General features: G+C 39.4%; 1 protein-coding gene across 1 annotated transcript in view; it reads right to left on the reverse strand.

Annotated features, from left to right (window-relative positions):
* Nucleotides 1-3,864: 3,864 nt before the first annotated feature.
* Nucleotides 3,865-26,589, reverse strand: part of LAMA2 (laminin subunit alpha 2) — a 382,277-nt gene continuing 359,552 nt past the window's right edge. The window contains exons 57-65 of the mRNA XM_050893952.1: nt 22,792-22,968; nt 21,141-21,357; nt 15,952-16,064; nt 14,234-14,423; nt 11,632-11,787; nt 7,977-8,130; nt 7,490-7,620; nt 6,646-6,868; nt 3,865-4,123 (exon numbers count right to left, since the gene is read on the reverse strand). Of these exons, the coding sequence (XP_050749909.1) occupies nt 3,966-4,123; nt 6,646-6,868; nt 7,490-7,620; nt 7,977-8,130; nt 11,632-11,787; nt 14,234-14,423; nt 15,952-16,064; nt 21,141-21,357; nt 22,792-22,968 (1,519 nt within the window). The 3' untranslated portion in view covers nt 3,865-3,965. The remainder of the gene's footprint in view (nt 4,124-6,645; nt 6,869-7,489; nt 7,621-7,976; nt 8,131-11,631; nt 11,788-14,233; nt 14,424-15,951; nt 16,065-21,140; nt 21,358-22,791; nt 22,969-26,589) is intronic.

Consider the following 26,589-nt stretch of genomic DNA (forward strand, 5'->3'; position numbering starts at 1 on the left):
ATTAAATTGCTCTGAAAATAACATTTTTCATTGCACAGGATATTTTGAGAAGAGTTTTATAGGCTTTCATAAAATCTTAGACAGCTGAAAACTGCAAGGTCTTCTTTAAAGGTTTAAAAACTGGTGTGTATGTGGGGATAGGGATCTTTTGTGGGTCCTTCAGTAGACGTGTTCTCATGAAAGGTATGGCATACACTTTCCTTGTTGGTCAGAAACAGGTCAGTGAAAAATTTTACTTGCATGAACTGAGAAACCCCTCAGCAGACATCTGAGATCTCCCAGAAGCCCCATAGCTGAACAAGGGAAGGCTGGAACTGGCATTCCTGGTGGTTTCTATGTTAAAAGAGAGACAGGAGAAATGGTTTGGATTTTTAAGCATTTTAAGTTTTTCTTGTGCATTCTAAAGAAAAATACTAAGCCAGCAAAATGTTTTTCCCTTTATAAGCGTCTATAAAGAGTTGAAAGTATGATTTGATAGAAAGAACAAGTAAATTACTCTTTACGAAGAGTCTAAGTTGAAAACTGGTTGTATTTAAAATAAAAAATACAACTTTTTTCATACATAGCAGTTTGCCTAAAGCTAGAGATGAAGAGGGATTTGTCCCGCTCAGAGTGAATGTTTGTCATAAATGCCTAAAAGTGACCTCAGTCAACAGGGTCAATCTTAAACACAATTTTAAAAACACGTGTATGTGAAGTTTTTAGTTTTGAAGTTTAGCAGCAAAGAGTATTTAATGTGTGCGCAAAAAAAAAAAAAGGCCGTAAAAACTTCTGTGTGCAAAAAAGCCACGAAAATAAGGGTTTAAATACGTGTGCTCTGTAAATGTGTATTAGTTTGCAGTCTTGAATTGGGAAGATATTACATCGCTCGTGGCACAGTCAGCAGTGATGTAACCTCTAGCAGTTTGCATATGGCTCTGAGGCTCGCAACCTGCTAGTTACAGGCAATTTTAGTCTTTACCTGGAGTCTACCAATCTATGAATCTGTTGTACCGCAAAAGGTAATAATAGGGAGCTGGGATCATTCCCAGATACTCTGCTGAATCTTCAAAGGCAGAAAGCTTTACTACCAGTACTTGGTGCATCCACTCACTGATCTATGGAAACAAATTAGGCAGGTTTTTCTGTTTCCTTTTAGCTTGGCTATTTGCTGAGGTAGCTGTTGTTTCAGCCTATTGAATTTATTTCCTTTAGCAGAGGACCACAGCTGATTCATTCTTTCCACCCAAAAGTTCAAGAAATGTAATAATGTGCATTGTTTCATTGTTTTTGCTCTGTCCCACACATTCCTGGAAGGCCATGCAAGGGAGAAATAATTCAACAGAGCAACGAACAAAAAGGCCTCTTTTTTTTTTTCTTTCCATTTCTTTTATGCAGAAACTACAGTATTTGTTTCGAAGGCAAAGACATCTTTATGTGAAAGACCATTGCTGATGCAGCGCTGAGCAGAGCAGTGGCAATTTCCTGCCTCTGAGGCAGGGCGTGATATTAACTCATGGTGCTCTAGTCTCAGTTGTTTGAATTTCCCTTGTGTCTTCAAGTCAAAAAAAAAAAAAAAAAAGGCAAAAACTTTGCAAGCAAGTTTGGGTTAAAAAAAGAATCCAACATGCTGAATAGAACCTAGAGGCTAGGAAATATGTCTCTAAACTAGGTAATGCCTGTGGGTGTAATGGGCCAAGCAGCTTGGCTCTTCTGTGTGTTGTGAGAAATTCATGACAATAACATATGTCCCTCTGCAGAACAGTCTTGGGGCTTCATTTGTTCGTATTTTTCAAGAATTTTGGAAATACTCAACTGTATTTGAAGTATTATGGCCTATTTTTCTTGAGCTGCTCAAATTATCCTGAAATATTATAGGGATGAGAGTACGTAAATACAAGGGACATAAAAAGAATAAAATAGAAACACATGAATATTTTACAGGGTGTTTGTTAGTAGCACTAGAATGTGAAGTTATAGTAAGACAGTACATGTCCCATAATAAGGCTCTTTCAGAGACAAATGCATGCTTTACTAATTCTTAGCACTTCGAATATGCGTAACATTGCACAGCCATTAACTGTTTGTTAACGTTAAAGGGCCAGTTGCAACTGAAAACTAGAATACTTGCTGAAGTCAGTTACTTCAGGGCTTCACAGGAGTTAGATGGTTTTTCTTCAGGTCTGTCTGACCAATGTTAGACTCCCCAAATCACTAGAGTGGCAATATACATATTTATTACCATCCCTTTAATGCAGTTTCCCAGTGTAAAGGTGTTTTTTTCCATGGCAGTTTAGAGAAACATTGTATGCCAAAGAGGCCTTTTGTAAAATACAAAACACGCCTGCAGGAGTGCTCTCTGGCAGCACAAATTTGCAGCTAGCCTATGCAGAAATTTTGCAGCTAGCCTTTTTTTAGTAACGCCAGAAATTCTGACAAAGTGTATTCAAGGCTCACTGTGGGCAGAAAGAAAAAAAAAATTTAAAAAACCCTTTTCTTTTAATTGTGTGGTTGTGCTACCTTACTGCTGGGTTTTTTTTCTGTTGTTTTTTCTCTTTTGTGTAGGTAGTTGTTTTTACATTTGTACAGTAGGTGTTCTGCATGTCCAAGCACAACCTTTGCAAAGGTAGAGTTTAACAATTTGAAACAATCCATAGGAAACATAATCCACACTTTGGTGATGACTTCATAGTCCTCTAAAACATACAAAGCACTAAGGAAACTCACCAGGATTTGGCATTTTAGTGAGAATCTAGGAAGCAACTTTCCTCTCCCCATCTATGTTTAAACTGCTATCCACAGAGCACTCTAAATTTTATTTAAGGAAGATCTGGGGTGGCTTCTGCATTCAGAATTCCTCACAAACTGACAGCATCAAGCAGAAGCAGTAGAGGCTAACTTTGGAAGCTGCTTTTACGTTAAGGATTTAATTAAACAGGTGACAGTAGAGATTAGCGACATGTGCTGTGCTAATAATCTCTGGGATTCTCCTGCTTCACCTCCATTCTGCTCCAATGCAGTAGTGTCAGATTTCATCTTCCTTTAGAAACTTGGCTTGTGAATTTTGCTATGTGTAACTTCAATATCACGTGTAGTTGGCAAGAAGGGCAGTATCAAACTTTATTTATTAAGGATCATTTTAAAACCGTATTTCCAGGTAAGTGATAGAACCTTGTTCTACTCCTTCCATTAGAGACTACATCTCCCAACATCAAACAACATAACCGCTGTTAAAATTCAGTGCTGTTCAAATGATATAGCAGGGGTTTTAGGTGCAACATATTTTCTTCAATAATCCCAAATAAATTGAGCAAGCAGTAACATTTTCCTTCCCTGCACTTGGTTCCATGGCTATAGCATGACAGCAGCCATGTAGACTACATAAAATTTTGTATTTCTCAGTGAAATTTTCATGGGAAATATTATGGTTAGAAGAATTTTCTAAAAGCTCTTGGGAGTGATCAAAGCAAGCTTTTTTTAAGCAAGGTAATATGCCCGTTTCTAACGAAGGACAGAGGTGTGCATGCACACAAGTGCACTGTATTTAGAATGGTAAAGGAACACAAGTTTACAGATCTACCTCACCAAAAGCATTGAGGGAGCATTTCAGGGAGTTGGACTCGATGATCCTTATGGGTCCCTTCCAACTTGAGATATTCTGTGATTCTAAGTTCTGTAGTAAAGGAACACCCTGCATAATATATGGTCTCACTCATCAGAAGAATGATGAAACATTTCCATTTCAAGCTACAACGAAAGAGATAGATAAAAATTATTGCTCTACTCTCTTAGTGGAGGGGGGGGGGAGGATTAGTTCTTGCATTCCTGGGAGGTACCTTGAAATAGCCATTTGAATATACCACAAACGCTACTCAAATACTTGCATAAAGACATTTTATTATGAATGCAATGTATATATAGATTTTTTTTTTTCTTTTTTAATCTGAGGTGCTTATATAAACAGACCCGTGTCGGCTGAATGACAGTTAGTTTGCAGGGCATGACAACGGTTGAACACCCTTCAGCTCCAAAGCTTTGCTGAAGTTAATCTCTTGAGGTTTAGCCGTACCCTTGGTGAGCTTCAGAAATCGAATACATCCTTTAAAACGGATATTAGTGGTCAGCCCAAACTGGGTCACACCATCTGAAGGAGGGAAAAAAAAAAGGCAAAAGGAATTCTGTTAGTTTGAGTTGATACTTAAGTTTGTTCTTTGAGAGTCCTGCAGGAGAATAGATGTCCCCAGCAATATATTAATATGTTTTATTTGCTGTATATCTTCTTTATTAAAAACATTATGAGTGAATGTGATAAATTCTTATGGTAGTGGTAGCAATCCAGTCTTCTTTCCTTTTTCTGTCCTAGCATGACAGTGGCAGAATCTGAACACATTTAAACTGCCATTGTAAACCGTGTAACTCAGTTACGTGACATAGAGGAAATTAAGGAAAATGGCCAAGTGGCAGCTTGCTACCTACAAATGGTGTATGATGCATACATGCTAGTCCTGCAGATCTCCAACTTCTCAAGCTATTTATCCACAGAATAACAGAGCAAAAAAAGGCCAAAATGGATGTGATCCTCAGCCCTAACATCATGAGAAAGCCAGTTCCTCAGTATGGACTTCCAGTGTCATTTAAGGAACAGTTTTGAGAGTTTTCAAGCATTCTGATTTTTTTTTTTCTTCTTGCTGATAGTAAAGCCAGGGATTTGAGTACATCTCTTCCACTAAAGAAGGAGGGGATAGAAGCGAGGGTTGGTTTGACTGGGAAGCTGGAAATACTTTTCTCAACTGCTTGAAATTCATGGCCCAACTTGTTTCTTAGTGTTCTTCCAAGTGAAAAAGGGGCTAGAGGGATGCATTCCAATACAAATCTATGTGACTGATAAAGTCAGGGTTGCAGAAATAACTTTACACCTGTAGAGGACTGACTGGCCATAGCATTATGCTGTTTCACAGAGGATGAGATGGCTGAATCCATCTGTCCCTCCTTGCACAGCGAAGAGTGATAGTAGGAGATGAGCAGTGGCTTTTATGGGTAGCCAGGAATTTATATCCTTGCCCAGGCTTTGGTGGCGAAAAGTTTCTCTGCACAGGAAATTCTCCACCAGCTAATTCTAGCTGGTTTACAACTGTTTTGCACTGTTTATGCAGCCAGGAGAAGCCTCAAGAGGACTGGAAAATACAAATGCTTACTAATTTTACAAAATCTCGTGATACTGTGTTTGAAATTTGTGATGAGGCTGTCTGGCTATTGGGAATGTTAAAACAAATCTTGGATGAGCTAGACTAGACAGCAAGAGAAGTGTGATGTGTTTAAATGTGCATGTAGGTTTATTAAATCTTTTCGTAACTTGCCATGTGGCTGAACTCAGGAATATCACTTCAACATGATATAAGTGTAGGCTTGTTTTGTACAGATTGCAGTGTTACTTCCATTTGTTTCTCTTGCTATGTTCCTCTCGACGTACAGTCCAGAACGAGATAGTAACTCCATCTGCAGTGTTTCTGTAGTGCTAGCTCCTATGCCAGAATCCTGTTTTGTTGTAAAAAGGCTGCCACAAAGCTGTTTTCCTGCTGGCACAAAGTTGTTGGTCCTTATCAATAGTCACTGTGACTGAAGTACAACTCTTCTATCTCGGTATCAAGAACATTTTTGAAAATGTTCTGAAGCTTGAGAGAGAAGGCTTTTTGGATGCACTGTATCACACATTAGAATGGGGGGAAAAACAACTTCCAGAAAATAATTTAGGAATTAACTCAAGAGGCATCTTGCCATTGACCTCAGTATGCACTAGAGGAGACACATACTGCAAACATACTTAGCTTTTTTGTTTGCAAACTAGAGGGAAACTTTATTATAAATGCGACAAAATTGGCACTTCGCAAACATTTTAACTGTGTTTTCAGAAAGTAAACTGCTATTAGATAAACTTATTGATTGTCTGTGAACAGATGGATACTAGCATTTATTATCAGCTTAATGGAAGATGAAGCTAGCTACAGCGCTCAGCCCAGTTCTGGATCCTGTTCAATTACCTCTGCATGAAGCAAGTTCTCTTGAGGGCTTCCAGAATACTGAGTAGCAAAGTTTGATTTTTTTTTTTCCTTTAAAAACCACCAGACCACAAGCAAAGACATTAATCAGAAAGAGATGGTGTCCTCTCACCTATCTGTGCAAGCTGTTGTCCACATTCCTCAGTTCCTCAGGTTTTACAGGCTGATTTACACACACAGTGCCCTGCCCGGCCCAAGGGCATATATGCATTCTTTAGTTAAATTTAAATTTGCCATTCTTAAGTTAAATTTAAATTTGTCAAATGCTGTTACTATTGAAACATAACTATTATGCTGTTACTAAACAGAAAGTTTTAAGAAGGACGCTGCGTGGGGGCGGGGAGCAGAAGGCAGAAAGTCTGCCTGCTCCTCTGTGACAGTGCCTACATTTGAGACCAGGCAGGGGGATCTGTGAGAGTTCCTTGGTGCTGCAGAACTTCTTGTTCTGAAATGCAGCTGGATGCAGAAACGAGCCTCCATGCCAACTGATACAAACTTGGACAGTCTTACCCATCATCTGTAGCATACTAGTCCTAATTGCATTTAAGACATTACCAAGGCAGTGTTGCTAGAGCATAAGTAAAGCATCGTTTGTGTGTTAAATGCTCACCAGGATATCCTCCGACAAAGACAGGGTCGTTAGTGTCTGCTGAGGTCGAGGCCCTGTTTGGGCTGTTACCATCCACCTGTCTGTCATCCACAGTCAGCTCTAAACGGTGTTTGATCTTGTTTGCAAGAACCTTGTGCCACTGTCCATCACACAAGCTGCCTGGTGCATCGGGCTCATAGATAGCAGAGAATCGGCCTGCCCCATTGTCAACATGAAACATCACCTGAAAAGCATGACATGGAAGTCAGCTAGTTCTCAAAACCGTTCTACAGTTCTTTTTGTTTGTTTGTTCGTTTATTTAAAGTCAGCGTGCTCTGACTGCACACACTAAAGCTCTAATTGAATACCAGACTCTATGCGGATTGCTGTCCTTCTGGGATCTGAGTTATGTCACTGAGATAAATACTAGTGGAAATATACAAAATTGTTGTATAGGTTGTCATTTTTCTATTTTTTTGTCTTAGTTTTGGGGTGTTTCACCCCCCCACCCGAAGCTCTTTATAGTGATAGATTACTGACTGGTTTTCCAGACTGTGAAATAGAAGATATACATGAGAAACTAGTATTATTAATGACAAAGCCTTTCCTCAAAACTTTTCATATTCTAATTTAAGTCCTGATGTTGCAGTTTTAGGAAACTCAAGTGTTACAGAATCTTTTAAAATATCTTTGTAAAAGTGTCAGAAAGAGCCTCTTGATGTATGGGAAGTGGCAAGTGCTGCGTAAAGGAGAGCCCTGATATTGACTGAGACGCCTTGAGACTGGGGTAGTAAGCTTGCATTTAAACTACCCGTGCTTTCTAAAACCGGTCTCTATAAAGAGCCATAAATGCTTTGCTACTCACTTTTCCATCTACTAATTCGATGCCAAGCCCATCCATTTTCTGGCTGCTGACTCCTAGGAGAACACCATTCATTCGTGTTGTACGGAATTCAAATTCCACGAGCAGGTCTGTTCCCACTTTGTATGCACCAACTTCAAGAGAAAAGGGGAAGCGTAATAAAATGAAGAAAAGCATTTAATACATTATTCCTAATAATCACACAAAGTGTGTTGCCAGTAATGCAAGGTAACTAACTCAGCATTATTAATGCACTCCATTTCAGGTGAAATCATGTAAGTAATTGTTATGGCGGCTGTGCTTAGTGTGAGACCTTGCTAGAAAGCCATGTAGTCTATCCCTAGGCAAGATAATTAAAAATGATCAGCGAGAATTTCAAGTATTGGTCTCACTTTGCCTCCAGTGAACACGAGTTAGGTAGCACTAGAAGTTTTTGAAAGCAGCATCTCCTCTTTGTTCTTTGCCTATCAGCAGAATTGCTGTTCATTACCTGTTTTGGCAAAGCCTGTTCCATCGAAGTATGTTCCTTTCTGTGCAGTGACAAAGCATTTTCCAACATTGAAGCTGGAAGTTGGATTATCCAGGTCAACAGGTGATTCTGTCATTTTAAAACTCCTGATGCAGCCATCAATGCTATAGGTGACCTGCAGTCAATATTTCAAACAAAATGTTTAACTGTGCAAAGCAAGCTGAAATGCTCAGAATAAAGGCCTAAAGTATGTCACCAAAAAGTACCCTTCCTCTGCTTCTCTGCTGGATTTATGGAGCTACATAAAACTTGAATTTTACATGGCTAATCCTTAATATCTGATTGTAATTGGAATCTAATCTCAGTCATACTGAGGATGAGTTACATTATTTTTCAGGGATGTGATCTGAGACATCTATTTGGTTTAATGGAGGGGACATAAAATAATACACTGCATAATGAAACACAGCAAATTACATCAGCAATGCAGGAATTTAATGGCCTATACTTTACCTTTTTAATTGACTAGGTTATGGGGTTTGCGAGTAGATGAAGATACTAAATATAGTTCTCTGGGCTGCTGGTAATTTTACTAGGGCTTTTTTTTTTTTTCCCCTTTAATCACTTTACGATGGGCCTAATGTTGCATGGTTAAGACAGAGCTAATGCAGGTATGCAGCTACTAAAATGAACAAAGACCCTACGTAAAGGTTGTAGACTGTACATAGTTCTTCACAGAATAACCATATATAGGTCTGGTGACCACAGTGACAAGGGCCACTGTGTTGGCCAGAGAGGCAGGTGGAGGCGGGGGATGTGCTCGGGTGTATGGAGGCTCCCGTGCAGGGTTTGGCTTTTGCACTGGGAGCACATTACTGTGACTCTGAGCGGGTTGTACGTGCACACTTAAGCTGGCGGTCTAAGTAAGTGAGATCCTGCCTGGGGCAGGAGTGAGGGGCTGCCCAGGCTACATCCCGAGTTGCCCTGGGTGCGATCAGTGCATCCCAGTGGGACCTCTGAAAGCCATCGGCATCTCCCCCAGAGCTCTCCCTCCCTTTTCTCTCTGAGGTGTGCAGAAACAGCATTTTGGTTCTCGCCTTCAGACAAAGGCTTTGATCTTTGACTTAGAGTCAGGAAAATTTATCCCTGATATCAGTGGGAGAGAGGAAAATTATAAACATGTACTTTGAGGAAGAAAAGGAAGACATATTCCTAAGCAATGCAGTAGGAAGGAGGAAAATAAAAATCAGTGTATAAAATACAGCGTAGAAATATGTACAAATACAGAAAGGAGAAAGGCACACCTGCAGAGAGAAGTCTTGAGTCTGCACACTATCTCCTCTAACAATATCCTGACTAGTAATTTGAAAGAATTTCCAAAGAATTTCTTTCCTTGTAAATCAAAGCTGAATGTACTGTGGAATTATATAGCTTATTACGGCTAAATAGACCTGTACAAAATTTTCATGAGAACTTGAGCAATATCAGTGAATAAATTCAGTTCTGAGCTGAGCAATGCTTTCTGTCAGATTCTTCATAAATAGACCTTTTTCTGATTTCTAAGTGAAAGTCATCTCCAGATCAACAAGTTTTGTTACCAAAAAAGAAAAATGCCACAAAAGAAAACAAATGTTGCCATCTTCACTGTGAGAATAAATCATAGAAATGCAAGATTTGAAGACAGCTTGATAACATTCTCTAACTTTAAAATTTCACTTTCCCTATGGAAAAGCAAATCTGGTTATACTTTAGCATGGCAACAGGCAATATAACCTCTTTTGCTGAAAGCAGTGTTTTGAGTGCTTAAAATGTGACATCTGCTGAAGCCAAACCACTGGGTATCAGTCTTCTGCATTGAATAGGAAGCCAGCCCACCTACGGTTACGTATTAGATTAGTGTCTAAAAGGGCTGATGTGTGTTTAGAAGAAAGCCCTAAGTAAGATAATACGTCCTTTCAACTTACCTTGCTTCAGAGCCTTTACATGAAGCCTACAACACAACACTCTATTAATACATCACGTGGTGTATTTTACTGAGAATGACTGAAAGGCAAGCACTGGTTTTTACGTTCTGTGAATGACATTTGAAGTCACAGCTTCATTTAAATCCCAAAGCACATAAGACTGTCAGGATCTGATACGACTGTTTTTGCCGGACTGAGCCATTTATCTGCACAGGTTCCCTCCATTACTTCTGACAAGGAGCAACAGGTAAGGATCTAGTGTTACCTTTCTCCTTAGATTAGTATTTGTAAATTGGAGATGTATTTCAAAGAGCAAAATTTGATAGTATTAGGAATTACATTTTGTGGGTAGTTAAGAATTGCTTTTGTTTTTCAGTGCCTCGGATCTGGTTTGGTTAATCCGAATGACCAGTAGATTTGCCTCAATTTGGGCTTTCTGCACAATCCATAATTTGCTGAGAAATACAACCACTCAGGTCAGTTTTCTTTATGGAATACAACTCTCAGATTTAGAGTGGTTACTCTTCCTCTTCTTTCCCCATCCACGTGTTATTATAGGGACATATTTAAGCAGGATCTAGGAATTCCTTTTCTGTATTTATTTTGTCCGCCCAAACTGGTGGACTCTTGCCTATCTATAGACTAGTATTTGCCATTCCATAACCATCTTACTACAATGGTATTTACTCACGTGCAGTTTCTTTGAGTCTGGTTTGTTTCCTTACCAGGATTTGTACTTTTGCCTCCTCTTTACCGATTCTGTATAACCACCCAGAATGAGCCTAGACATAGCTGCTACTGACAGTCCAGTTTTTTGTCCGAATTGTGCTGCACTATATGCCTAATTTGTTGTTTGCTATAATGAAATTCACTCAAGTTCTGGCTTCTGCTTTGAAAGACCCCTCTGCGCAGAGAGAAAAATAATGCAGGGAAGAGGGTTTTCTCCGATTCTGATACTGGCATATCTTGGGGGGGTGGGAGGGCAGCAGGAAAGTGAGATGACTGACATGTAGCTGTGCAGATAGATGCGGTAAATGGCCTGGGTGAGGGAATAGTGTTCCTAGTTAATTCTACAAAGTTTAGGCCAAAATGATATTCACCTCTCTGGGCTCTCTGTTTGTCAAGGTATCTTCTGTGTCAGCATGGAAGCTGGGCATTTAGACCGAAACAATGATAACTTGATACATGCACATTTGATTTGGAAACAGAAAGAGCACAACAGAGTTTTCATGGCCTTACTTCAAAATACATTCTCGTCTAATTTAGTCATAACAACACAAACCCAATTACTACAGTGAGCAGCAGTATTACTGGGTACTTTGTCCAGGGTAATTTTGGCTTCTGCTGCCAAAATTAGGAGACGCTTTCACTGTTTATTAGCATTTATTGCTAGATGAATTACAGCCAAGAGAAAGGGCAAGTAGTATTCAGGACCTTATACTCTAGTGCACAGTGATCCAAGTGGATACAAGCGTATGGATCTTTCTACTTTTCCATAACAGTAACTAACTCTGCTATTTCTAGTTCTTTTCTTTAACTGGATTCTGAGTCAGATCTTTCCACTGAAATAATGTAGTGTACCTCCAGTAAGGTACGTTTTATCCATATTCTTGAGCAGTCTGAGGGAAAAGCAAAACAAAACAAAACTGGGAAGACATTGGTACTAATCAAGACATACTTAAGGAGTGTAAGATAACTTAAAACTTGCTTACCGGACCAATTCTTCTAGTTGTGTAGTTAATGGGCAATCCTCCAACATACAGCATTCCTACAACATCCAATATATCGGCCTTCTTGGGGCTAACAGTCCTGTTTGAAACATCATCTACTATAAGGTTTCCTTCTTGCTTCGTTCGAATTACTTTTATCTAAAAAGACACACAAATGCAATACAATTACAGATAGTTTTCTGACAACAAAGCATTTCCAGATTGTAACTAGCCTCACAGTCCAAAACATATAACAATACAGGAGAAGGTAGTAGGAGTGGTTAGCAGAAGTACCGTGGCAGCAATTATGGATAATGTTCATGGAACAGAGCTCCTGTGCAAGGTTTTGTGCAAACATATGACGGCCTTTTAATTACATCTGGGTCAGGAGGCATCATGACTATGATTTATTAGAATTACTGAAAAGACTTGGGGTTCCTTTAAAAAGCTTCACTGTTACTATCATAGGCATGCCACAATATTGTTTTTCCTGGAATCAGACAGCAATTTTAAGTACTGGGAATAGTAAATGCTGAACGTTAATGGCACTGGTTGCAAATCTTGATTGCAGCACGTGTTTGCAGACAATACTGAGTTTATGATTCCACTAGTTTGGATGTGCCTCAGATCATAGTTCATGCTAGAGTAAATATAATACCAGCTATGTTCGGTTGGTATTATGGCTTCTGTTCAGACAAATGGGCTGTGAATCGCATGGAGGAAGTGCAATTGCTGAAGAGTTGAGGAAATTCTACCCCGACAACCGTAGGCCAATTTCTTTCCAAAGGTTTACACTGAAATCTCTACAAATCGGTATGATAATGTTTCTGTATAAAAAATGGATAAATATAAAATGCAACATGCATATTAGCAGATTTCTAAACAGCACAGTAGTTAGCTCACCAGAGTAGCAAAGAGAGACAAACAGCATTTTTCTTTGGCTTTTCTTTAACATGGCTGCTTCTGCTTCAATGTGGCAGCACATCTGTCATGCAGCGGGAATGACTGAACACTGACAAGGGGTGGCCTGAAGGTGAGGGACTGAACTTGGTGTTTACAGACAACTGTAAAATTGAGATGGACAATTACACCTTGGGCAGAAGGAGGATTTGGTGAGTGACACAGGACCTGGGAACAGGCACTCTTACAGCGGACCTAAAGAGATAGCAGCAGCACGATGTGCCTTCTGTAGGCCTGGTGGAAACGTTTTAACCTTAACCATTTCAAAAGGAGAAAAGGTTATCACTGAAAGGATTATTTTAAGGTGAAGCCCCTGCTTTCTTAAAAACAAAGACTGTGGTCTTTTCTTAAAGAGGTTGCCTTCCCCCCCCCCCCCCCCAAAATGGACGGTTCTTGTGCTTTTTGGGAACTGTGACTGTGGATTTTGTCTCCATTCTCTCCTACAAAAATGGGATCTACCACAAGGGTCCCTCTCTCACAGAGTGCCAAGCTGCATGCCAAAACAGCACAGTCTTCCATTAAGAAATATATGCTCCAGTTAGTCCTCTTAGAATATAGAGAAAACGGTTAAAAGAGCAAAACACATCTCTTCGGTATTTATAGAGGGTCTAGCAGAAAGGTGCCCTGGTCTACTGCCAGTGTTCCTAGGCATTATATAAACCACATAAATAATGACTACAACTTTATTTTTTACCCTCATGAAATACCTTGGTATAGAGCATTTGCTATCATCAAAAAGTTCACGAATAAAAATGCACTGAAAATAAAATTCCTGCAGAACAGGGTGGGAATGAAGCAGAGAGGGACTAAGGATGACTGCAAAGAGGGTTTCATAAGAGCAATTCAAGCATAACAGAAAATGCAATTAGATTTTTTTCTCATTTGGTGATAGAGATGTGGATGGCGACTTTCCAAATACCTGTCCAAAATTTAATGTCTCTTATAGTATATAACTTGAATACATAGTTACATGTATTCTTTTCTTCTCTGTCTTTATTGGTGCCTTGAAGCATGTTACCTAATGAATATACTATGTGTCTGTTGTCCTTGGCCCAGTAAATACTAAACTTCATGGCTGTGATATTACTCCTTCCCTTACCATCTGAATGCCACAGGCATTGTATATAAATGCTTCCTCTCATAAAGCCACAGAAGGGGCTGCCAAATATATACATGAATATCATATTTATTCCCTAATGAATTAATAATGTAGGGAAGATTTACTTACATGTTACTTCTTTTTTCTTTGTTCTTAGCATCGTGGCTGAACAATGACATTATTAACATAGAAACAACTGGCTTTAATGATGTATTCCATCATCGTGACCGGATACTCACCTGAGCCCTATTAGGCAGGAAGGAACGTTTTCTTCAGTTCCTTACTATACATGGGACATATTCTAAATATGTCCAGAAATACGGGCCTCCTGAAGGACGAATTTCAAAGATCAGCACTAACTTTTTTGTTAGTGGAATATGTACTGTGTACTTAACAGTGAATCTGAAAGCACAAATTTTGCAGACTACAGAAAATCCTAGTTGTAAAGTTTAGCTTGTATAGACTACAGTTTGCAAATATCTTAAGGCAAAACAAAGCTTGCTTTTAGCATTACAAAGAGTAATTTAGCATTAGAGACTATTATACCTTGTGCCACTGGCCATCATTTATTTTGTTGGAAATCATTGTGTTGGTGTCTCCACTCCCCAGATCGTAACTGAAGTAAGGCAGTCCATTCTTTATCTGAACTGTAGCAAAATCAGCATGGTTGATGCGGGCCATATAAAACAGCAAGCCAGAATCAGCTGTTGTTCGGACTTCAAATTCAATCGTAAGTCTGGAAATCAAACAAACAGGAAAACAGCAACAAAGGAAAACATATTCAGAGTCAGGCAGTAGGCAAATTTATCTGCTTTACCTTTTTGTGTTCCTCTAAAAAAACTTGACAGTTAGTGGCCCATTTTACTTGTCCATCAGAGTTTAAGAAAAATAATTTGGTTATATGCGAATTGCATTTCACACATATCTGATCCCTGACATATGAGTGTTCATTAGTCCCTTTGCTGTGGAAATACAAAAGTGCAACCTTGGCATAGAATTTCAAGATATAATTCTCAGCTGCAGCTGTAGTTGCTAGAAAATCCCAGCGCTTGTAAAATTCCAGCAGTGTAATCTGTCATCCGCACACATAATGCTCACAAAGAGGAGCGAGCTGTAGTGACAGCTGGCAAATGTTGAGTTTCTAATGAATTGTATTGCCTGAAGACAGGTTGCAAAACTTTTAAAGATGCAGAGAGAAGAGTTTACAATCAGGATATAAAACACTTATTCAGATTTCTCCCAACAGAGAATGGGGGTGTATCTGAGGAGGTCCGCTGACCCCTTGGACAGAACAGTAATGCTGAAAACCTCCCCTACAGCAAAGAACCTGGGAAGAAATGATTTAGATTATCTAGATGCTAGGGTTGTACTGGCAGCACATCACTAACTTAACCCAAGCTGAGCTGCAAAGTCAGTACCTGGAAGTAGTTGATAATATAAACGTGAAAAATCATGGCATGAAAATGATCAGGCCAAGATTCTTATTTGAAAAGAAGACAGGCAAGGACTGGAGGATCACAAATTTCTTTTAATTACATTCCTAGTTTTCTAAAATTAGCATATGTGAAAACATGCAGTACAGCATCTTTATAGGTAAAAATAAGTGTGAGGCTGATGGACTTGTAAACTATAAGGCAGCAAAATTGCTTAGTGGTGTAACATGGCACATTTGTTAATGAACATGTGCCTTCAGAGCAAGAATGAACAATTAACAAGTAGCAGCTTCACAAATCCATTGAAAACAGCTGTATTTTTATAAGTAGCTCTTGGAATTCCTTTGCATATCAACATGTATATGTATATATTGTTATACTTTGGGAGGGCAATGTCATTTTACCTGTTTGCTGTGCAAGCTTGATCTTAACTATCGGAGGAAAGGAGAAAAAAGGTTTGCTTATTATAAGAAATTATCAAATTACTGAACCAAGAAACTTTCTTCTGAAAAAGCAACCTATGAACTCAGTTGCATGACCTGGTTCCATTCTTCTGTTTGTTTTTCTGCAAATCAGTCTGGGATCTGTGTGTGCTCAAACCTTTACAAAGAGGTAAACAGTTTTTGTGAGAGCTACTTAGGTGGGCACTTAATTGCCTAGATTTCATGCTTTAATGCTTTTTATGTTTGCTTAATGAAATGAATTAGCTGTGGGATGTGATCTTTTTCAGATTATGCCCATAATCTTGGGAGATGCTTTTGAGAATATTAGGAGGGGCATTTTATTTTGACATTATTCCATCAAAACTCATTGCTGAAATAAACAATATACCTGTTTTTCACTTTGGTGTCATCAAATGCAACTGCAATGTGGCTGTTCCTTGAAAGACCAAATTGCTTGCCACCTTCCAAAATGGCTGGTTCTGTGTCAGCAGCACAGGAATCCTGCAAAATATACAGCAATCATGCAAACTTCATATTTTGTATGTATATCTCAGCTGTGCCCATGCTGGAAGTCTTCCAACTGCTCAGGACTGAGAATATTCCACCTAGTCTAGATACTGGCCCTGCAGTTTTCCAGTGTGTTGATGTCTCATCACACCAGCTAAAGTTATAAACCAGTATGACAGGAACTTGGTGTAAAAGCAGAGCTCATTAAGCTGGCTGTAAAAGCAAATAAAAGTAATATATGAACATTGCTGCTTTCATGCCACCAGCGGACATTTACAAGAGTCTTAAGTGATTTCCAGGCAGCTCAGCGTAGTCTTAGCTCACATACCTGAGTTTTACACAGTAGGATGCCCTCTTACAAAAATGAAGCAAGACTTAAATTTTAAAGGGATGCTTTGCTGTCGACTTGAAATCTAGTCACTTTAGAAATAATGAGTTAAAAGTAGTTTCAGATCCTGCACCTGTCAACGAGCCCTCCATTTTACTTCTTTATATTGTTTTACAATTGTATTCTTTGTTTAATGTGCTGTTGTTTCCCCTGGTGCTGTTGAAAGGCCCCCACAAACAATAAGGGAAGCCAAATAACTGATGGGTAGAAGTAACAACTGTTAAACTCCCTGAGCTGTCTAATGTAGACACATTACCCAGGGGGTAAAGAAAGAAACCCCTCCCTGTCTGTTCCGCTTCTATTAATCTTAAAGTGGTGCAACAATGGAAGGTAAAATATCTTCTGCCCAGTATAATTTTCTCTTTTTAATTTCACCAGGTCTTTTAATCTCTGGCCCTAAAGCTCTTGTATAGGGGTGCTTGGGGCAATGCGAGACCATGGTAATTACCAGCTCCTACTCATGTCTAGCTTTTGCCTCCCACTGAGAGTATTGTGAAGAAACTACTCAAAGGATCTAACACAACACAATATCAGGACAATACCGCTGGGAAAAAAAACAAACTTTGATAGCTGCGAGCTCTGTTTTTAAGCACTGTGGCTGATATCATTTTGGATTGGTGACAGTCTCTTATTTGAGCCCTGACTCAGCAGGGACCTGCAAAGCACAAGGTGCGGTGCTTTGCTGACAAAGACCTCTTTCTGTGAAACGTTTTGAAAATGCCGTGAGTGACTCATCAGGCACTGAGATTTCAGCCACAAAGAGGAAATTTCTTTCCCCCTCTCACTCAGTTTTTCAGTAGTGTTATAATTTTTGCTTTCACACGTCACAAAAATCTTTGCAACAGTATAGAGCACTTCTAAAAATTAGTTTTCCACAATGAATGCTCTGGTTTGAATATGACAGAGTAGAACACCATGCATTACGACAAGTACACATCAGTGTGCAATGGAGGGAAAAAACGGGGAAAATTCAGCAGGACCAAAGAAAGTTATGAATGTGTGATAGCAGTCTTCCAGTGATCATCAAATAGAAAAAAAAAAATCATATTCCCATAATGCTGGGTAAAGTTTCTAATTATTTTAAGATTTACAGGTTTATCTAGAAGTTTAACAACTACGTTAATAATAATACTGTATATATAATACTTTCAATAACATTTGGGCTTGCTAAAATTTGAAGATAGGGACTAACTACTGGTACTGGACCAACAGGAAGGAATTGGAAAATACACTAACTCACACTTTTCTGTGGCGCACTTTTACATATTACATGGTAAAAGGACATATTCTGACACTAAATTCAATCCTAGGCTGGTATATGTTAGCAAAGGGTCTGGCCCCGACAGTTAGCTGCTCCCCAGCATCAGCAAACACTGCAGTTTTTCTTCATCCCAGCAGGAGGAGTGTAAGTAAGGGCAAGGAGTGGGGGAGAGTGCCAAACACACCGTGATGGTTGGAATCATAGCAAGCACACACCAATTATTTCCTGATAAATACTGATCGATAATAGTGAACATTCATTAGGTTGATGTGGAAATGTCAGTAAAAGGAAAAAAAATCAGTAGGGCATGCTTAAAAAACTTCCAGGTTTTATTCACAAGCCTGTGTCTGCTTTCACTTTATCTAAGGACAGCCAGCTTCACAGCCTTCACAAGACTGTGAACTAAGCATGGATCATCAGCCTATATTAAAATATCCCAGCTTTGTTTTTTCAGTAATGGCCTTAAGGTGTCCTGGGTTTAAACCTGGCTGCTTAATAATCTCCCGTATTACCCAGAGCCTCAAGACTGAGCTCTTCAGCTGCACTTTACTTCAGTCTTGTCAGATGTCAGAGACTTGACTGGTAAGTCACTAAGCTAGGTGTGTATCACAGTGGAAATGAAGAACAGAAAAGCCCACTGGTGAACTGTCACACATTCTCTGCAAACAATGCTGTATTAGCAATTACAAAGAAAGTAATTAGGGGAAAAAGGGAGCACCACTGAAGCAGTCCCACAGTCCATTGAGTAGTGTTAATAAAACAATGAAGTAATGCATGGAGAAATAGTGGAAGATACCGTCATGGAGTCAAATGCAGAAGTAATGCTGGCGCTCTTCATTTCAGTGGCAAGCGAATCCTGAGAAGCAGTGAATAACATGAGGCAGAAGCAGCAGTTACCCAATGTTGAGAAATGTTTCGGCATCCATAGCAAGCAGCAGCAGCAGACTGGTGACCAGTGTATTTCCTAACTGTCCTACTTCTAGATCTTGTCTTGCCTTTACTAGAGGGTAGGTTTTTTCATTTGGGATTCAACTCCCCTCCCCTTTTGCATACAGATGGATAATAGAGATAAAACGGTCCTAAAAGGACTTAAGTAGAACAGACACCTTATTTAATCCTACTATGTGGAAATAATTTTTTTCTGCGCTGTATTTTCTATATACAGTACTTCTACACTGAGCTTCTGTATAATTAACTGTCATGTGAGTGCTATCTCATTATTAGACTTACTTAGTCTAGTTACTTATTTTGTTGCAACATTCCCCAGAAAAATACTTTGGAGAACTTACTTAGATGAACATAAAAACTATCCAAAAGCTTGCCTTATTTAAAATACTTTCAAGTCTTCAGAATACTAAAATGGTTTCATTTTTTCCAAGAGAGAAAGTGGAGTAATGGTGTTTTATTTAGATTTTTATTTTGAACTCCTGTTTCAAGTTATCACGGCTCTAGATATGTGATATACAAAACTCATCTAGTTACAATGGGACTAGTTGCTGGTATTAATGAGTAGATCTATTCCTCTCAATTTTGCTATTTAAAAGTTAGTGCTTAGAGTCTTAGAAAGTGTGCCCTTGCTTTCTCATGCGCCTCTGTGGTTTTTTATTTTGTTTATAATGCTTGATCAAGGCATAATATGGCTGCACTCTTTCAAAACACTGAGCATTAAACTGCATAACTCTTTTTACCTTGTTGTTGCCTGGTTCCTTATCTTTCTATGGTAGCCTTACTATACTGCAAATTTGCTTACTTTCAACTCCAAACGGAAAGACGCATCGGAGCCCTCGTGTTACAACTACTCCACCTTGTGGGAATGAATCAAAAATGCTGCCCTAGAGCATTAAAAGGCCGATAGATACAACTCTGGGGCTCGGGGCAGGGTAATGACTAAGATGGAGTTTGCCTATCTTGAACCCCAGGCTCCCATTTCCAGGTACGCAGATGGCTGCATGTGCTGCGGAGACTTCAGTAGTGCCTGACAAGTCTTTCGAGATAAAGCTGTGCCATCTGTACCTGGCCAATGAAGGTGGCCAGGAATCTCAAATATAAAATTAACCTTAATGAGTTAGGGGTTTTGGCCTAATTTTTGTACTGTTTCTTGTGGGAAAATGTTGTTAGAAATCCTACCTATGTCCAAGGAAAACCAGATATGAATTCTGAAAACGAGTCAGGTAACAGGGAGTGACTGCAGCAATGAATTCAGGTTCCTTTCTCTCTAACTGGGAGACTTACAGCCAACTGACTCACTGAAAATCACAACTCTTTTTTTTTTTTTTGTGGTCTTCATGCAATTAATTGATAATCTTAATCTCTGGGTCACATAGAAAAACCCAATACAAACAAACTCAGTGTTCTGTAATGCTGTGTCAGTGAGGAGGTATGAAATGGGAATGAAGGTTAAACCTGACCCAGCATGGGAGCACCTCCCAAAATGGTTAAAAGATCTTACGAAGCCAATCCAGGAGAAACTGTCAAAATTACTGACTCTTTTGTATTTGATATATATAAAAAGGGAAGTTAAATATTCTGGTTGTTAACTTCTCAAAACTGTCTTATTATGGTAGTGTAAATAGGCTCCTAACTGGAAATGTGCAGTCTTTTCACACTGTTTGGAAACCTCACCCATACTGAACTATATCCTGCATAAACCTGTGGGTTGTATGCAGGTGTAACAAAATGCAAAGGACTTCCCCCCCAAGAATATCTTCCAGTGGATATATTATTCAGTTTAATATTCAGATATCTAAACATATCTTTTCTGGGCAGTAAAATGTTGCATCAACTTGTAAAACTGCTACACTTGTGACAGAAGAAGTTTCTTCTTATATTTCGTTGTATAAGACTGCTTGCCGCTATCTAGCTATTCAAGATTTCTGGCAACAACAGTTGGGCTCAATTTAGCAGTGACTGGGGTTTCAGTTCTTAAGTTCATATGTCTCCTGACTAAAGTTATAAAATAGCAGCGGAGGAATTGCCATATCAAACAGACCTCTCTGGTTTACCTGGTTCTTCATCCTGTCACTCACATGGCTGTTATCATATGCTTCAGAGAACAGCACAAGAAATATCATAATGACATGGATTTCCCACAGGAAAATTTCCCTTCCAACCCCAATCAGATATTGCTTGGCTTACATCCTGAAGTGCAAGGGTTTAGGGCAGGCATGCAAGTCAAAGGGAATTCTACTGCTATATCATTCTTTAAATTACTGTTGTGATAATCCAAGCAAATGACATCAACCAGTTTTCCATTATCCACAGGTTTTACTGACCTGCAACAAGGTGTTCCTTTTACAATGTCATGCTGAATGTTACTATTTTTGTGGCAAATTACTTCTTTATTCTTGATGGCTAGCTTTTCAATTTTGCATGGAAAAAGAAACTTTTCAAACTTTACCTGAGTGAAGCAATCTACACTTACAAGTGCTGAAGATAGAGATGGTGTTGGAGGAGGAGGGGAAGCAGGAGTCGTCCTTGGTCTTTCTTTCTCCCCATTAGTGTCTGCTTCAGGTTGGATCAGGACCGTTGTGTGGATTGGTTTATCTTCATCGTCAGGTGGCCTAACCTCTGGTTCTAGAGAGGGACATTGGCCAATATCTGCATTTTCAAAGGACACGGGTTGAGCAAAGTCCATGGGCCTGAGAACACACAAAGAAATTGATGTCTGTTATTAGTTTTTCTGCTTTTTTACCACCCATTTATAAAGAACAGCTATATGCTTGTCCTGGTTTCGGCTGGGACAGAGTTAACTCTCTTCTTAGTAGCTGGTACAGTGCTGTGTTTTGGATTTAGTGTGAGAATGATGTTGATAACACGCTGATGTTTTAGTTGTTGCTAAGTAGCGCTTATCTTAAGCCAAGGACTTTTCAGTTTCCCATGCTCTGCCAGCAAGCAGGTGTGCAAGAAGCTGGGAGGGAGCAGAGCCGGGGCAGCTGACCTGAACTAGCCAAAGGGTATTCCATACCACGGAACGTCATGCCCAGTATATAAACAGGGGGGAGTTGGCCGGGAGGCGTGGATCGCAGCTCGGGAACTAACTGGGCGTCAGTCAGCGGGTGGTGAGCAATTGCATTGTGCATGACTGTTTTTTTTCTCCCCCCCTTCCTTTTTTTTTTTAATATTCCTTTTCATTACTATTATTATTATATTTCATTATTACTATTGTTAGTATTATATTTTACTTTAGTTATTAAACTGTTCTTATCTCAACCCACGAGTTTTACTTTTTTTCCTTTCCTTTCCTCCTCCTCACCCCACTGGGAGCGGGAGGGGGAAGCGGCTGCGTGGTGCTGAGTTGCTGACTGGGGTTAAACCACAACAATGCTGCAGTGTAATTCCACTTCACAGGACACAAGAGCCAGGATTCATCCCATCTGTTTTAGGTACAGAAGTGGGACACTTAAATTAGAGCTGATTGATAGTCACCATTGGCTTTCCTTCCTACAGTCAGTGCAGAGAGACAGGCATCCTCTTTGGCAAGCTTTACCAGCCTAGGTAGGCTGAATCACATTGCGGAGAAGTCCTTCTCTCTGATGTACATTGATGGAGTGTGGGGTGATGAGATCCTAATTTAGGTACTTCAGTCATCTGAAAGAAAGATTTGGATGGGAACTTTCTATAGAGGTTTTACTTTATTCACCGTTCCCTTTCTTTTTACTTAAGTGTTCCTTCCAGATTACTGCAGCATGCACTTTCTACAAAGCAAATTAATTCCCATGGTGGCTCTCAGAATTTGTATACTCTTGGAGATCAACCTTACTTAAAATAAAGTGTCATAGTACACCATAAATACCTATCACTGAGGCAAGTCTTACTGCAGCGTTACTGTTGAATTTCTCTGATTTTATGGATACATAGACAGGTGTTGGCTTGTCTGTAAAACAGTTCATTGATTGCATAGCCTATGGAGTATATATGGTAGACAAGAAAAGGGTGGGCATATTAAGAAAACAGATCACATTCTAGGATTTGCTGTTAGTATGATTCCTTGCAACAATGAAGTTTCTTTTGGCAGCCAAGGTAGTTAACCAGACCTCAATAACTGGACATTTGTTGGCATCAGTGAGACTTACGTGGCATTAATGACAAGATTCCATATACAGCCCTCAAATGGTGGTATGTTTCTGAGAGGTGCAGTCTGAAACTGAGGAGAAGTACCCCCCACAAAGAGTTTCTTAACAGAGATGGGCTGGTCTGTTGGCAATCTCTGAGTCTGGCCTTTGTCTTCATCTGCTTGAACAGTGAACATCCTGTGAAAAAGATTTGAAAGCAAAGAAATATATTTTACTCTGGTTATTGCTTGTATTGAAATCACCACTTTGCAGGCCCCATTTACTCCTACACCAGCTATAACACTGAGCAACCCAAATTATGTAATTAGCAGCTCACATTAAATGCATATTAACCACTAGAAGGTTTTCAGCTACTGCTATGCTTCCTTGGTAGTTCTCTGACAGAGCTTGGCAAAGCCGTGCTGCGGAGAGGCGATAACATCAGTCACCGGTTGAATAGGAAGAAGTGGTTTGTAGCGTGGCGACACTGACGTGGTAAGGGCCAAGCCTGCTGCACTGTGACGGTAGATATAATCATCTAGTGCTCAGCAGGATGGGAGCAGCATGGGGGCACATTTTGTTTGGGCTCCCTAATTCCTGGTTTGTACAAGTTGTTATCTTCTTGCTGGGGGACAAACACTGCTATAGACTGCTCTGATTGCAGAATCAACCTCAGATACATACTGTACACTTTTAAAAAGATCTGGTAGCTTTTTTCTGGGGGAGGTGGCAGAGTAGGAAAATTGCTGATTGTTCACCATACAAGTGCTATAATTCGTTCTCATGGGTAATGCACATGCTACAAGTCAAAGACAAAGCAGTCACATGGAAGATACTGTTAAGGTTGAACAGAGGAAGGTAGAAGCCTCTGAAGCACAGCACCACTGGCTGACCAAGCCAAGTCAAGGAATGGAAAAAAGAGCAAAGAGGAAAGGGGTAAATACGGTGAAGGGCATTATTCTGGTGAAAGCAAGAATCCAAATGTGAGAGAAAAGCTTAATGCTCTTGCCTGTCAAAGCTACTGAGATGCAAATGTTGCAGGTTTGTACCACACTTAAAAGGAAACACGGTAAAGGGGACAGAAAGTGAAAAAGCTAGTTTGCCAAGCCATACATTGTGTATACTGAGAAAGCAGCTTTAATGTAAGGGCTGCGGAATTGAGAGACAGTGGGTTAATTTGATGGGTAACATATATAACAAGGTATAGCAACAGGAGTCAGAAATTTAACTGCTGTCTTTGGGACAATTTACCGTCGATGAAACATAGAAAATCTCCAACTTCTGAACAAATCCAGCTCAAGGTGAACTGAGTTGCAAAAGAAGGATAAGAACTTCAGTATTTTAGAAGGTGAATGTAGAATGCTAGTTGGCATAATTTCTTTATGTTGTTAGACTATATTTAATAGAATTTAGCCAGGAGAGAATCAGGACCACAGAAAAAAGCTGTATGTGTCTCTGGTAAACTCTGATACGATTTATGAAGTGCAGTCTTTATTTCAAATATGTTACAGTCATGCTAAACATCAGGACCTAACTATTCAAGCATCTTTGACTACAGTTAGTTCTCTAAACCCAAGTTGGGTATCTGTAAGTAAGTAGCTCGATTTTTCAGAATTACTGAGCATCCTTACGACATATCAGAAATAATCAGTTTCTGGCAAATAACCTCACTTTTTTCAACTGCAAAATTATATTGAACTCCAATGTTCTTCCTTAACAGTAATTACAAATGTTAGCAACTGAACATTGAAAATTTTAATTGAAGAGAGGCTGGTTTTCATATGTAAAACGCTTGGCTTTGTTATTTACACAAGTCCTAGACAGAACTGGATAGTGATTTAAGCACCTGAAGCAGATAACTGTTGTACTACATGCAAATTGTCCAGTTTCCTCCTAGTTTTGGATGGATTCATTTGGTCTAGAAAGCTGTAGAGTAAGAAAGTGATTCATTTTTCAAAGGGCCGGAGGAAGCGGGTATTAAAAGATCTTTCGAGACAATCTCTAGGATTTTCCCCAGACCCTTCAGCAGTGGAAACAGAAGGAGAGAGATTTCTCTGGGGGCAGTTCAGAGCAACAAACTAGTTTAGGTTCTGTGAAGTGTCCCAGGGAGGACATTTCTCTCCACTGCCTTCAGAGGAAGTGTAGGGAAATCAGACTGTCAAGACTCGAGTTATCCTTTGTGCTGCTGCACGTTAGCCATGGCTACTGATTGTCAGTATTTTCATCAGCATGCAATATTTCATCTCATCTTTAGCCATTACCACAGTAAACATTTTGGCTCCAAGTAGAGCCATACAATGACGTGCATTAGTCTTCAACAGTATCCTATAGTTACCTTGGAAGAGAAAGCAAATACTTCACAATTATATGGACAGTTATCTCTCTGAAGAGTTTTCAAAGGGTGTTCTTCATATTTAGTCAAATAAAGCTTGAGTTCATGATGAGCAGAGGAGGGGTTAATCTTAATTTATATCTTTTCACATTCATTTCAGGTTACAGAAACTGCAGAGTTCAGACAATTTGTTTTGTAACAGCTACTTTGAAAACACAAGAGGTTTCATCTGAACAAGCATCATCACTGGATGGCATTGTATAGCAATTGTGTCTTGATGTACTCTCACGGGTCAAGCTACTGTACTTGATATAGCACTGCATAAAAGAACTTTCTTTGTTGTTTAGAGCTTCTTATTATCATCTGCATACTTGTGTTCTGTCACAGTGACAAAAAATGTTTTGCAAAATGCAGTCGTCCATTTCCAAAATAACTTTTTCTCCCAAAGAATTTACAGTTTTACCTCGAACTAGTCCTTGAAGCTGGGGAGAGATACTGTCTGAAGGCATTATTTACAAGATTTTTTTTAACAATACAATAGAAATTCAGTCAGAAAATTATACTGACAAAAGACAAAGCAAAGCAAAGCAAATTATAGAGAGGACAGAAGGGCACCTCGGGACTAGACAGACAGGAATTGTTGCTGAAGAAGGCTGCAGTGTTGTGAGAGTAAGAGGGTGAAGCCTAGTGTTCAGTGTGCTTGGATAAGCGCATTTTGTAACATGCTGGATGTCACATCTTCTGATTTTTTTTTTTTAAACAAAGCAGAACAACATTTTGTGCATAGTGCACTAATCCACTGAATGTCAGTACAGTATGTACACATTTGTATGTCCAAATGTCCACAACAAACCCTACTTGGAACAAGGGCTATTCCAGGCCATAAATAATACTAACTGCCTGAGTCCTACACACTACAGTAGTGCTGTTTCTAATCACTTTCTGAATGGTGAAGTGTAATTAGCATTTTTTACAATATCTGAGAAAGGGCAAAGGAATTTAAGTGAAATTCTGTTTAAAACAACATGGTCTGAGAAGGGCTGCAATGGCTTTCCAGCAGTAAGAATGACTGCCATTTATCTGGGACTGTGTGTCTTCATTGTTTTACGGTATTTAGCTGGGCATCACCATAACCCCATGTATATACACCAACACATGGCATCTCAAAAAGGCTACAGGCTGCTGTGCTGTTGCTGTTTATATACTTTGAAAACGATCTCTTTCTACATGTCTCGAAAAGGTGATTTACTGCACCGCAGCAGTATTTCTCATCCACAGATTTGATTAATAAAAAATATTTGCCAAGAACCAGAAGATTAAAGATGCCAATTTAGACAAATGTAGGTGTCTGGAGAAACAGGCTGATAGCCTAGGAAAGCATGTAAACCCAGCTCTCCAGAATAATAAGCACTCTTAGAAACTAATTTCTAAAAATTTTTGGATAAGGATGGAATTATACTAAATTCTTTGCCTCAGCAGAAGCATTT

This window comes from Gymnogyps californianus, chromosome 3 (assembly GCF_018139145.2).
Source record: "Gymnogyps californianus isolate 813 chromosome 3, ASM1813914v2, whole genome shotgun sequence".
Lineage (NCBI taxonomy): Eukaryota > Metazoa > Chordata > Aves > Accipitriformes > Cathartidae > Gymnogyps > Gymnogyps californianus.